We start from the raw sequence: 13,695 nt of genomic DNA on the forward strand, positions 1-13,695 counted from the left end.
CTTCCATATATTAAGCTCGCAAGAGCCAGTGTTTCATGTACAAACAAAACATCTGTAAGACTATTTCTACTGTTCTTAGGAGGGAAGCAGGTGACAGAACAAACTTCAAGAAGGAGATGAAAGAGGATGCATCATCCAAGGAGATGAAAGCTGCAAAATGCCATCAAGGCGAACATTTCTGGGCTTTCCCCCAAACACAAAACTGACCTGGTATTTTCATTGCTTTTCAGGGCCATTTATCTCAGCAGACACAAGGACCCATCAAAGAAGTAACGCAGCTGCTTGATGGATGAGAATTTACAGGTGCAGCAGGAATCTGCTGCCTGAGGACTGAATGAATCAGCAGCAGAGCAAACTGCTGGAACAAGAAGGGACTAATGAACAGGAGGCATGTGGCCACCCAAGACATGGAGGAAATCCAAGCTACTTCTGTACCTATTTTTCTGCTATTGTAGCTGCATCCACTGGACAGTTCAAGGCACAAATAATGCTGGGGTGGCTGATGCAGACCCTGAGTGGAAGACCATGTAGAGTCCAAAGATACTAAATGATACTAAAAAAAGTGATTTTATGCAGTGCCATCTTCCCTACCACCATCCTGCTCAAACTCTTTTTCCCCAAGTTCTGTAATGTTGAATTAGGATTTCACCTAGGACTTTGAAAGGGTAGGCTAGGACTCCAGAATTAACAGTAGCTACAGACATTCCATATTCATGATTTTTTTGCCTCTCTTGGCCAAGGATTGCATTACAGGGTGACAGTTCCCTCTTCAGTTTGCAAAATTCTTGACTATTTTATAAATAGATACATACGGTAGCTGTATGGGTGCTATTGTTTGCATCCCCAGGACAGTTTTGGAAGCCTGATAACTGTTCTATCATTGTTACATCACTGATATTAATACTTAGTACCTGGCTGCACCACAGTGGTAATCCCTTTGCTAATGTTCATGGCTGTACCGTTGAGAGTTTTGGTCTGCCACTGTCAGTAATTAGTCACTGAAGCACAATTCTGACTCGTTTGATGAAAGATCGTCCATACAGTAGTTCTTTATTAGGATTTGACTGTACTCTAGTTTCCAGGGATTCAAACCTTACATTTCCTTTTCCTGCTGGAGATAGATACAGCCTTTCTCTGACACAGGTTGCTGGAGTTATGTAGGCATCACATGTATTGAAGTTACTGTTAGTGAGTCCTAAGAACTTGTATAGGTAGAGCTGTACTGTCACATCTTATTACTTTCCACTTGTTAGCAGCTTTAAGGATTAGAGGAGCTAATGATGGTGCTAAATAGGTTGTGTATTTATGTGGACTGATCAACAGAGATTTCTAAATAAATCTGTTGTTTCTGTGAACTGAACGTGCCCTGTATGAGCCCGGAGGTCGACCCATGCCAGCAGTTCCAGGCAGGGTACTGTGTTGTTCCTATGCATAAAACCAAAACATCAGTCTGGAAATGCCCTGATCTCTGTGGGAGAGAGCAGTTGTAGCTGCTGTTACAAGACAAGCATAGCTGTGCTTTCTGTTGCAGTGTAAGAGCAGAGGGCAGGCAACTGCCAGCCAGTGGGACCTATGTGAGGAAGAGCAGCTGGTGGCCTCTGTGCTGGCCCTGCTGTGAGGAGGGACATAGCTACCTCGGCAGGGCGCAGCGCTTGTTTCTGAACCTGGCCAAGAGGCAAACCTTGGTGATGTTGTCAATGACAATTTAATAAATACCCATTGTTTTCCCACAGTGGTGCTTTACTGAAGTCTGTCACATCACAGGATCGGGTCCTTCAGTCTGTGCCTTTTTGCCAGTCTCTTCTGATTGTACAAAACTGAGTCATCTCCCTTTGGCCCAACGGCAGAAGAGACCAAAAGAGTTTTCCCTTAGACTACCTGATGGTGTTATGGTTGGGAAGCTGCCTTGAGATGTCAGGAAGGTTTTGGTTTCTTTTTCAAATGCACTGGTGTGAGTGGGGTTGCAGGCGTCCTTTGACCTCTTAGACACTTGCCTTAGCTGTTGTACCTGCCCCAAAATATTTGGCGCATTTGCAGCTTGCTTTTTGTGAAAAGCCCTACAAAAAAGCCTATTCTGAAAATGCCTATCAATTCAGATACCACAAGTGAAGTAGGAGGGAGAAGCACCAGATTTGAAAATTCTTACATCAACCCAGGGCTTCAAGCAACTGAACAGCATCAAGACTTTGCAGGTTTTGCACGTGGCTGCCTGCAGAAACTTAACATGCTAACAAGGTTAGGTTTGGAATGGAGTTATTTAGCATCTTATTGGCACCTGAAAGCAAGACTTCAGTCACTTAGGATGGATTTATCTTACCTGTCTTTAGACATCCACAGAATAAATAGCTGTGTCTGACTGCCAGTGCAGACTTGCTTTTGTATTCACTGCAAAGAAACAGGCACATTTAGGGCATGGTTCACCTGACCTACTTTACACATCTATGTGAAACTCATCATTATTCATTGTTTAAATCCTTGCAGTTCCGCAGCTGTACTGCCTGTTGGTGTCTTTAAAATTGTGAATAATCATGCTGTTACAGTAGTCATAATGGTTCAGTTTGAAGGCTGTCAATAACATACTCTTGTTCTTCTGGTAAAGCAAAACCTCTCATTTTATTGAAATAGTTTGCTATAATTCTGATTTTCTACAGAAATTACATGGAGGTGGCTTGTGTTCTTTGGAAATTCTGACCTGACTATGGATGTTGTCTCCTTTTGCTCCAGACAAACTCCGCAGAAGCATGCCTAACCTCACTCGGATGCCAAGTACCCCCACCATTAGCAGTACTGCTGGCTTTGCTGGTTCTCCTGTCACTGTGAGGAATAGTCAGAGCTTTGACTCCAATTTGCATGGAGCCAGTAATGGGATTTCAAGGATGCAGTCGTGTAGTAAGTACCTGTGTGTGTTCTTTGGCTGTGTGCAAGGGATCGATAAAGCTGTAGAATACATGTCCTGGTCACTGACCCTTTGTTCTATGAAAAATTAAAAGCAAACTGTTCTTTTGCACCAGATTTTAATACACCTCAGGATTTTCAAAGTTTCCATTTTGGAAAGCAGGTTCTGCCAGTCTTGTTATTGAGAATTTCTTCACTTTTTTTTCCTTTGCCCATTCATCTTGTGCCAGCATTAAAACTGAATTTTTTATTAGTGTTGTAGAAACACCAAAAATGCAATTAATTCATGTAAGATGACATTTTTAGTTTTGATACTAGAATTGAAAACTGCTTTTCTTGGAAATTTATACAATGCTGGTTGTACAGTACACTGTATAAACACTGTCTTAAAATACATGACCTCTCCTACTGAAGTTGAGCCACTTTCTTCTGAGGAAATGCAGTAAACAGAGGGTTATATTCTCAAGTATAATATACTTGTTGAGTGGGGGAATTTAAATTGCTCTGTAACTGGTTTAATTTAAGTGACTTCTTGATGGGGAGATGGAGGGGGTATTGATCTAGTAGATGAATCATGTAGAACTTGAGCAAGATAGATCAAGATCCAAACCCATCTTTTTAGCACTGTAGCTGAGGTTCTCTGAGTGGAAATAGGAAAAGTGGATGTTACTGGACACAGGCAGAAGAAAAGAGGAAAAAAGAATTTGGGAAGAAAGGGTTTAACTTATGCTCTCCATTTCTTGTGAGATTTTGAAGGGAGAAGTTGGCAAAAACTTTTCCTGTGGGTGTTTTTCTTTCAAATTTGAGCAGAAGTTACAAATGTCTTCAAAACAATTAAATTGCCTCTTTTCTGAAAAATATTCTTGACTGATGGTTTTATTTTACTGTATTTTGTCGTGCTTGTACAGGAGAATGGAAACAGTTCAGATTCCCACATGGATTTTCATGGTTGTGCATTGAGAGTTTAATTTTATTTAATATTTTTGAAATATCTATTTATTTGTGTGTTCATGCTCTTATATATGTGTGTGTTTATAAAATTCTATTTTCCTGAAATACTCTTTTAAAAAACTATTTATGATAAGCAGCTGTGCTGGAGTATTTCAGGAGCTATGTTATAACTGTTTCATAACAATATATTGCCAGTATAATCTGAGTCACTCCCTTGCAGTTTTTCCTGTGTCTTTGAATGGTTTAAAGATGTTATTTTTTCAAAGACTTGGAAAAGGGTTGCTCTAAATGCAGTGTCTTAGTTTATATGCTTCAGGCTTTTGACAGTTTGCTTTTGATACGTGGACTTGGAAAGTGATGCATGCCAAATGTACACCAGAGGGCAGGATTGGGTAGAAAAAATCTGTATATAAAGCTTCTGGAGCTCATAGCATTGATTTAAAATTATAGTTTGCATAACATCAGCCTTTGGATATGCTGTTACATTCAAGACCTTTTATAGCCTTTTTATTGTTTTTATGCACAAAGCTTAAACTTCTGTGATGCTTCATAATGCTTTAATGCAATGTTGCTTGAACAAGATGTGGTTGTTACAGGCCACCTTACAAAAATCAAAATCATCTAACAGTGACTAATTTATACCTTCAGCAGCTTCTCCAGTTTAAAGCTCTAAGTGTGTAGATGGATTTAATGTGCTTATAATGGCTAATTTAATCTCTGTGGAGAGAAAGAAGGATCAATATGGACTGGGATTTTTTTTTTAGGGATGGGGGTGGAATTCGATATTTTAGTTCAGTGCACTGTTACTCGATACGGTATTGGATCCAAGAGGTTTTTCAGCAGTTTGTAATCAGGAAGTAAATTGTGTAATGATGTGTTTATCCTTATTCAGATCTATCTAGAAATGAGCATAACTACCTGGTGTTATTTGTTGCATAGTGACCTTGTTACTTCCTTTTCCATCACTCTTCACAGTTCCATCACCAGGACAGCTTCAACACCGAGTTCACAGTGTGGGACATTTTCCAGTGTCTGTCAGACAGCCTCTCAAAGCTACTGCCTACGTAAGCCCAACTGTACAAGGGAGTAGTAACAACAGCAGTATTCCAGTGTCCAGCAACTCGCAGCTGTATTCCAACACTGGGATCCCAATGCCAAACAAGACTGCTGGTCAAGGCATTGTAGGGCGCAGTGCTCTTCCAAGACCGTCGCTGGCTGTCAATGGGAGTGGCATTCCCAGAAGTAAAATTGCACAGCCGATTCGAAGGTGAGGGTTCAATGGGCCTCAGTCTCTATGTGGATGGCTTAGGCTTAAATTGTGGAATTTTTTACCTCCTGAATATGAAGCTATAAAACATAAGTTTCTGTCTCCCAGTGCTGAGCCACTGAATGGGTCAAGATTGCTTGCCAGAAGTAGTGATGGACAATGCATGCTGGTAGCCCCTGGTAAACTGTGATAATGGATAGTGTGTAGTCACATGTAAATAGGAATGGCTTGCCACCTGTCAGTAAGAAATCCAAACAAATGGAAACCTCATATCATTAACTGATGTGTCTTACCTTCTCCCAGACTTTTGCCTACTGCTGTTTCAGTGTCACAGCATGAGCAAATCTTAGAGTGCTCAGATAGAAAGAGCTGCATCCCTGTTGTTGTAAATGGCAGTAGTCTGTACAAATGCAAGTTGTACCATTACAGCACTGGGAGGAAGGAAATATCCTGGATAGTACAGTCTTGGAACATCTTTTCAATTCCAGCTGGGAGACAATAGGCACACAGGGAATCCTAGAATGTCACATAGTTGCAATAAGCTGTACTGTTAAGCAAATGCATTTTTTTGCATGGAAAAAAATGATAAATTCATCTTCAAATTAATTATTTTAAAATCAAACAATAAAATAAGCTTGATGCAAGAGATTGTGTTTTAATCACCTTGTAATAGCTGGGAGTTAAACTCTTAGCTGCATGTTCTTTAATTAATAGGAATTAAGTCTTGTCAAGGAAAAACTTCTCTCAACTTAACTCCTCCAACTATTTCTTCCCATTGCAAACATCCCTCGTCTTGTGAGGGCCTGCTGTGTGACCACCTCATTGTCTGCTGGATGAACTGTCACTGTTTAGCTCTCATCATTTTTGTACTTTTCACTACATACTGGCTAGATCCAGAATAAGTTCAATTGTTCACATTCTGTCTTTGGTTGAGCTACTTGGGGATTATACTGATGTGACTGACAACAGATTTTGACCAACTGTGGTGAAACTTTGATAAAGAGCCGTCAGGTTTCTTCTTTGATGAAGACTGTACCATGAGATTTCTATTATAGCTTTCTTTACTCTCAGCTGGATCTCTTTCAGTTAGAGTTCTTTATAGCTGAGGGTTTTCTTTCCTTTTTTCTTTTTCCTTTCCTTCACTTCATGTTCTTCTCCAGAGCTCTTAAATCTTTCATAGCAACATGTGAGGAAGCCTTTCTGGGTCATGAAGACCAGTCCCTTGCTATTTTGTAACTTCTCATACAACAGGCAGTATTAAAGAAAAACAGAATTAAGAGGTTTCAGTGGGAGGGTGAGACACTGTACTCTCAACAGTGTTTTTATTAGAAGCTGATTCAAATTAGTAACAAAGCTATTTACAGTCCAGAAAGTCTGGGCTCTTGTCTCCTTTCCTTCAAATGTACTTTAGCAGCATCCTATGCCATAAAGCCAAACCAGTGATAGTTTGAAGATGGATGATCTTTGCACTGTGGGAATGAAGAGTTCACAGGACTTGAAAAGCAAAGCTCAGTCAAAAAGACTGGAGCTCAGCCTACAGTTCTTTAACACCCTCGTTTAATTTTATTGATTCATTAGGAAAAATACAGGCAATTTCAGTTCGTACAGACTTTTCTTGGAAGGAATTCACTTGTCAGTTTCTTTCACTGTGTTAATTTCTAATGAATGGTATTAGATTATGAATGATTATCAGTTTGAGTCTAGCTTCTTTCACACTTAAATAGTGTTTTTAGTCATGACCTGATTAAAAATAGAACAGGTATGTTGGTTTTTTTTAAATAAATCAGATGTTCAGGGAGAAGTGCACACTCAGAGGAAATCTGTCTTCCTACCTTTGGCCAGACTGTTAAGTAGCCAAGTTAGTGGTATTTTAGTACTTAAAATAGGTTCTTAGACACAGTATATTGGGGTTCCGTTAGGGAACTTCAGTATTTACTGCACAGGATAAAACACTGGATGAGGGAATGCTTTTAATATTTTTTAATATAAAATTAAAATAGCCAAGATAAATAATTTGGCTAAATGTTAACTGCTTTTCTCCTTATCATCTGAGATTCAAGCAGTGTAAAGAAACTGTGATGGTACAATCCATCTCTTCTTAGCCTTAGAAGTCAGACAGCACCTTTTTCTTTCTCCTGTTGAGTGGATCCACACAACCCTCAGCCCTTTCCAACTCCAATCTCAGGGCTTCTTGCAGACCCCACCTTCCAGTTCTCTGTGTTTTAGCCTTATGCAGTGTGATGGGCAGTGGGGGCACCTTCCCTTAGGGCAGAGTGAGCAGGGAGCTGAGTGGGACAGCTGGGCTGCCCCGCAGTGCCCAGCCTAGAGCAGCGTTGATGGTGATCAGGGTCAGGCAACGCTCCCAGTTTCCAGACAAGTCCACAGTGATGAGGCAGGTTCCAGCTAAAGCCAGAAAGTCAGTCAGCAGCTCAGGGTCTGGATCATGCCACCATACCACACACAACTGTGGCAGGAATGTAAGCATACCTGTGGAGCCAGGGCTTGCTTGTTCCTGCTGCCTCGCACTGGAGCCAGTCACTGCTATCCAGCTGGTGATGGAAAAGTAGAAATGCACTACAGCCCCTCCAAAACTCTGTTGTCTCAAACAGTGTAATGTGATACCTACAGCTTGTGCTTGTTTGAAATGGTTTTCAGTGCTGGCACATTTTTCTGTCAGTGCCCTGTAGCAGAGATTCACCTCTGGATACATAGCAGTATTAGAATTATTTTCAAGTTAGCTAATTATTCTCCTTTTTTTGCCCTGATTTGGGGTTTTTTTGAACATTATTAAACATACTTGCTTCTTTTTTTTTCTGGAAACAAAGCATCAGTTGCAGAAAACAGCAGAGGCAGATGATGTTCTTAGTCACAAGTAACTGAATTTGTATCAAAGATAAGTGATGCTGCACTAAAGTGGAGCTGCACAAAAGCAGCTTGGCTGAATCTAAGTTTAACCAACTATTTTTATTTAAGTAGTGTTTATGCTACTTAAAAAGCAGTTGTAGCAGAGAGTTGGAGCTGCTCTGAGAGTTGACTGGCTGCCTGCTTCACAAGATACCTCTGCCTTTTTACAGTAAAAAGCATTTGGAAGGGAAAGGAGGCATAAGTAACTTACTGCAAAAGCAGAGTAGTGTGAAAACAAGGCTTGAGATCTGCTTTTATATGTAATAGTTTCACAAAATTGAAACATTTTTTTCAGCAAATTGTGGTGTGACAAAATTACGTCACATGTGGCAAATCAGAGATAGAGCCTGCTGTGTTACCAGTGAACTGGCAGTTAGATCAAGTCACGTGGTTGTTTTTCCTTTTTGTAGTTTTACTTGAAATGGTTGCCTCAGTAGTACCTGGAGGGTTTGGATAATGGTCAGGAAGCATTTTAGAAGTCCTCATTGATGAGTGGGAGATGCAGCCGAGGTGTGAGGGTGGGGACACAGAGGATGGTGAGTTCCTGTCAGGAGTCATAGTGCTTGAACTGGTGGCTCTGGAAACACATTGTCACATGTCCTGGAAAGAGGGTCTGGAGCAGAATTTGGTGGAGTTCTTCAACCGATAAAATTCGTCGCTGTTTGCGCAGTATTTTTATAAACTGCTGGTTTTTCATGAGCGTGCTGAGCACGATAGCTTTCTGGAAAGTGTTTCCCATTAGATCTCCGCTGCCCATAGTGACAAAAAATATGTTTTTACTGTCTTCAGCCCTGAAAAACCAAATCTTGCCATTTAGAGGCATCTCATGCATGATTACAATTATTCTCTCAATTCCTTTTTACAAATCTTTCATGCTCTTCTCACTGGAAGTGGCCTTAATTTCACCATAGATCTTTACATATGCATTAATGTGTAGCCAGAAATATACCAGAGTGATATCTCTGAGCAAGCCCCAAAGCCGTTGTCACTGCAGAAGTAAATTATGTCTTTTACCTTGGTCTTTCACAGGAGATATGACTTCATTTTCCTTTCTTTTTTCCCCTGTCATTTGGTTAATACAGTTTCCTTCAGCCTCCAAAGCCACTGTCGTCACTGAGCACGATGCGGGATGGGAACTGGAGAGACGGCTGCTATTGATGAAGGTTTCCCCTCAGCGGTGGAAAACACAGTGTGAATTTCATTACCCAGCTGGCTGGGTAACAATGATTTGGAAAAGAGGGTCATGCAGTATTATTTTGCCCAGGATCTTAATCTGTAACCATCTACAATGCCATGTCATTTTTAAAAAATGAGCATCTTATACTAATGTTGCACTTAATCAGTTACCTGAACAGCTGCATTGTTATCACACTAACAATGGCAGTGTTGGCATTTGGAACTGAAGAAAGTATTACATGTGTGAAAAATACCAGAATATTTCCTTGGAAGGAACTAGGAGATTTTCCTTTTGGGCAGCTTTGCTGTACTGAAGTTCTGAGATAATTTATTCAGTGTAAAGGCATCATGCATTTTATTTGAAATTTTGGGGTACTTATGTATGTGCTTGAATTTTTTTCTAGTGTTTTCAATACATTTTATTTTGTATACTTAAGTTCATTTAAACTTGCCTGAACCTTGAACTACAGAGAGATAATTTAACTTTTTCTGTGCCATAAATAATATTTTTGGGGTAATGTACTTTTTTAGCACTAGGAACAGATCTTAGAAAATCTTACCATTGGCAATACCAAGCAGTATATTTATGTTGCAGAAGCACAAAAAAAAAGGTAGCATTCACTGGAAATTGTCATCCAACTGGGTCAGCATGGTTTTTGTTGGTCTATCACCATGTGTTGAATTGTTAATTTATTGTCATAGTGTTTTGTATTTAAAATGGCAGCATAAATCACGTTGCACTTACAAAGGTACAATGATCATTTAAACTACTGTTGATTTTCAGTACTTTATTACAAAGAATAAAATTGTAATGTTTTCTTAACAGTTGCTTATGAAAAATGAGTTTTAATGCAAATCTTTTTGATAGATCTTTTACAAAATCCAGTTGCACTAATCAATGCTTTCTTATAATGGCATATGACTTAATATTTGATTACAACTGTGTATACTGCTGTTTTGGAATGTTTCAGGAAATAAAGAATCTATTTCAGCAATAATGCTCTTCTTCACTGTGCAGTGTAAACATTGTCAGAATTTTGCTACTCACATCGACTTAGCTCCTGAAGTTTTTACTTAAGTTTTTGTAAAGACTGTGCTGGATTTTTGCAAATAGTAACTGAATTACCTGAAAAAAAACCTTAATTGCGTTAGAAGGCCATGGTATGCCTAGAAGACAAATATATATTATTTTCAAATCAATCTTAGTATGATCTTAAGAGACTTTTTCAATTTCATGTTGAAAGTGTGCTAGTGCAAATGTGACTTGCAGTTGGAAACAGAATTGTGTACCTTTCACTGTGGCTATGAATTTGCTCTCAGTTTTGCTCCACAGTTGCTTGAGGACTTGCTTTTCTAAAAAGGGAAAGGTAAAATAAAAAGCAAAGGGGAAGTATTTAGTGGTGAGTAAAACTTTCATTACACTGAGAAGCAATGTGTACTAGTGCAGTAGGATCCCTGCACAGCACAGCATTTTTTAATAGAGATAGTTAATTTTTCACACTGAAGTTCTTCCAATACAGTTAAAATCCTTTTTTTTTTTTTTTCCCAAAAGAGCAGAGCTGTTGAAGAAGGTATCAAGAATACTCAAAAAAAGAAATTACCTCTGCACAGGTAAGTATTTAAGCAGGAGTATGCCAGACTCAGATTGTTCATTAGAAGCTTTAATTGGAAGAAATTACTTCTAGTTGAAGAAGTCAGTCATTTGTGGGCAATATCTGGTAGTGGTGGGGTTCAGAGGCAGCGTGGGGGTGCTTTGCCTTTGGTCTGTGAGAAAGAGTTCCTGCAGCTCTCATGGCTTCTGATGCTAGGGATCCAGCATGATCTCCTTCATAAAAGATTGATGGAGGCCCGTGGCAGTGATTAGTTTCTCATTGATGACAGCCCTGGCCTGAGCTGTCTGTTCAATCTGTTCCCGTAGTGCCAGGATTTTACCACTGTTCCTACATTATCTGGGGCACCACAGCACCATACTATTTTCAGTTTTTGAAGTAGGTTGCAGCTGTTGGATCTAATACTGAGTTGTACACAGGAGGGCAGTATATACTTGGAAAATATTTTCTTTTTGGTAGCTAAAGCTCTTCTGTTTTCCTCTGAAAAGATGACGAGCTCTTTGAGAAGATGCAGTTGTTTTTCCCTTTTTAATGACCCTATTCCCTTGTAATACATCATGTTAGGATTTGGTAACCTTACAGCTTTTCTGTTCTAAGTGTTTTTGTCAAGTATCTGTCACATTGGATGCCGTCAAGCTCTAGGAGGAAACCCAAGGTGGGAGCAGCTGGATCTGAGAATCAACAGAATCCCATTCGTTTCAACCATGGGCTGTGGTACTGCTGCTGTTCACCTGTAGCTGGTGGAGCTGGGCCTTTCCCCTCAAATTTGCATCAGTGAACCAGAGTACTGCTGCACAGTGTAACATACTTCACCACAGTCTCAGTGGGAGCAAACTGGGCAGAATATGCAGCCCAACATCACTTTTGCCAGGCTCAATTTCGTGAGAGGGCAATGGAAAACAGTTACCTTTAAAAATACAGACTCAAACTTACTTTTCACAAGAAAAAAAAATTTCTAAGTGTAAGGGAGCATTTGAAAACTCTTTGGGTCTTTTCTTTTGGTCCATAAATGCAAATCCTACTCCTGCCTCCTGGTTGCTGCATCCCAAAAACGACCTACCTCCTTCAGTCCAAACTGTAATCTTGAGCTCACCTCTTGAGCTACTGGATGAACCATGTCAACCTTTTTCTGAACGGTCTTTTCCCCTCTCTTTAGTCACTGGGGCTAAAACCTCCGTGTTTGCAGTCTTTGAGCCCCAGAATCTGGGGCACTGTCTTTGACTTTTCCACAAGCTGATATTCTGGGTAAGTCTAAAGTCACATTTCTTTTTTTCACCCCTACATATGAAGTTCATCCATTGCCTCCTCACCTCAAGTAGTCTTGGGCCTTGTAGTGGCTTCAGTATGTGAAATCTGTCCAAACTAAAACCGGTAAGATAGTTTTTTATCTCTTCCTGCTTTGACAATGTCACTTCTTTGACCACTTCATGTGTATTGCTACTGATATTCCCCTCTCTGTTGAAAAGAATTGTGACCTAGTTTTACTCTTCTACAAAGACATGGACACTATCCCATCCCCACTATTAGTTTCTCGCTGTGTGTTGATGTGAATTCCCATATCAAAGTCCATGATGCCAGCCTGCATTGTGCCTGCTGCAAGCAAAGCACCTGCTAGCTTCTTCTGTGTTGTCCCTCACTGTAGGGGATCCCTGGGCATCTCCATTTTTTAATTCACCTTCAAATCCTTCTTAAAAGGTTTTTTTCTTTGGCACAGTACCACTCAAAGCAGGACAACAGTTAAATTGCCAGTGTTGTCGTCATCTGCTTTTAAGCACAGCATTCTTAGTTTGGTTATTGCTGTACCTAAACTGCAAGCTGTTGGAGACCTAGACTGCTGTCTTTTTCCTGTGGGTTTTCAAGGCATGAAGCCCAGCAGGATTTCAGGCCCACCAATTACAACTAATATAGCCTCTATACTAATACACATACTAAAAATTAGCATTTTCATACAGAAAACACTATTTAAATATCCACAGTGAATGATAGGTGAGATTTCATAACTAAAAATATTCGGGGCAGTAGCACAATCACTCTTGAAAGCAGATTTGTGGTGTTTAATCCTCAGGCATGATTTACTAATTCAGAACTTCTGGTTAAAAAGGAAGTGACAGAGCCTGGGTGACTTTCCCTGTTACTGTTAAGGTGAAAGGGATATGTTCTGGCTAGTCTGATGTAATTTTCTTTTTCCCATTTGACCAGCCCATCTTTTCCCCCTCATCAGTATTTCTACCTCTTCCACTCCCCAGATTTCACACCTTTCTTATAACCTCTCTCAGTGATTACACGTGCTCTTGTGGCTCATGTGGCTCATGGTGCAGTTCTTGACCATCCACGTGCAGATTCCCACCCTGCTAATATGTTCCTCACTCTCTTGCCTGGGGAGCAGGTCCTCAGTACATCTTCTGTCTCTGTAACTGAGACTCCCAGCTCTTACCTGCCAAGGTAAGCAGTTATACTTAATCTGAATTAATGTCTGTGGAATAGGGGTCACACCTTTGCACTAGCATGTGACCAGGCTGCCCAGTTGTTGCAAGGGGAGTTCACAGGATTATCTTTGACCTAAAGAGGCCCAAGAGATTATGTTTCCACATGTGCAGTTCAACAATACATACAAAGTATCTCATGGTAGGAAGGGAGTGATTAGATAAGGTTATTCTTGAAACCTCATTCCTCTTTTAAATAAGCCATTTTCTATAAGCCATAATTATTTAGATGACTTAAGCATTATGAATCTCTTACCAATAAGCAAACCAGAGTCCTTTGGTGCCCAAATGTTAGTTTTGGTATAATCACGGAATGGTTTTGTTTGGAAGGGGGATTAAAGATTATCTGGTTCCAACCTGGCCTTGAACATTTTCACAGATGGGGCATCCACAGCTTCTCTGGGCAACC

At 40.1% G+C, this 13,695-nt stretch overlaps 1 protein-coding gene across 2 annotated transcripts in view; it reads left to right on the forward strand.

Moving 5' to 3' along the window:
- Window positions 1–9,175, forward strand: part of SLAIN1 (SLAIN motif family member 1) — a gene marked incomplete at both ends in the record, with an annotated part of 49,262 nt that extends 40,087 nt beyond the window's left edge. For both annotated transcript variants that reach the window (XM_082278198.1, XM_082278199.1), the window contains 3 exons: window positions 2,725–2,889; window positions 4,822–5,113; window positions 9,100–9,175. In XM_082278198.1, the coding sequence (XP_082134324.1) occupies window positions 2,725–2,889; window positions 4,822–5,113; window positions 9,100–9,175 (533 nt within the window). The remainder of the gene's footprint in view (window positions 1–2,724; window positions 2,890–4,821; window positions 5,114–9,099) is intronic.
- Window positions 9,176–13,695: the final 4,520 nt, after the last annotated feature.

The sequence above is a fragment of the Coloeus monedula genome, assembly GCF_965178545.1.
Source record: "Coloeus monedula genome assembly, chromosome: 3".
NCBI classification, from domain to species: domain Eukaryota; kingdom Metazoa; phylum Chordata; class Aves; order Passeriformes; family Corvidae; genus Coloeus; species Coloeus monedula.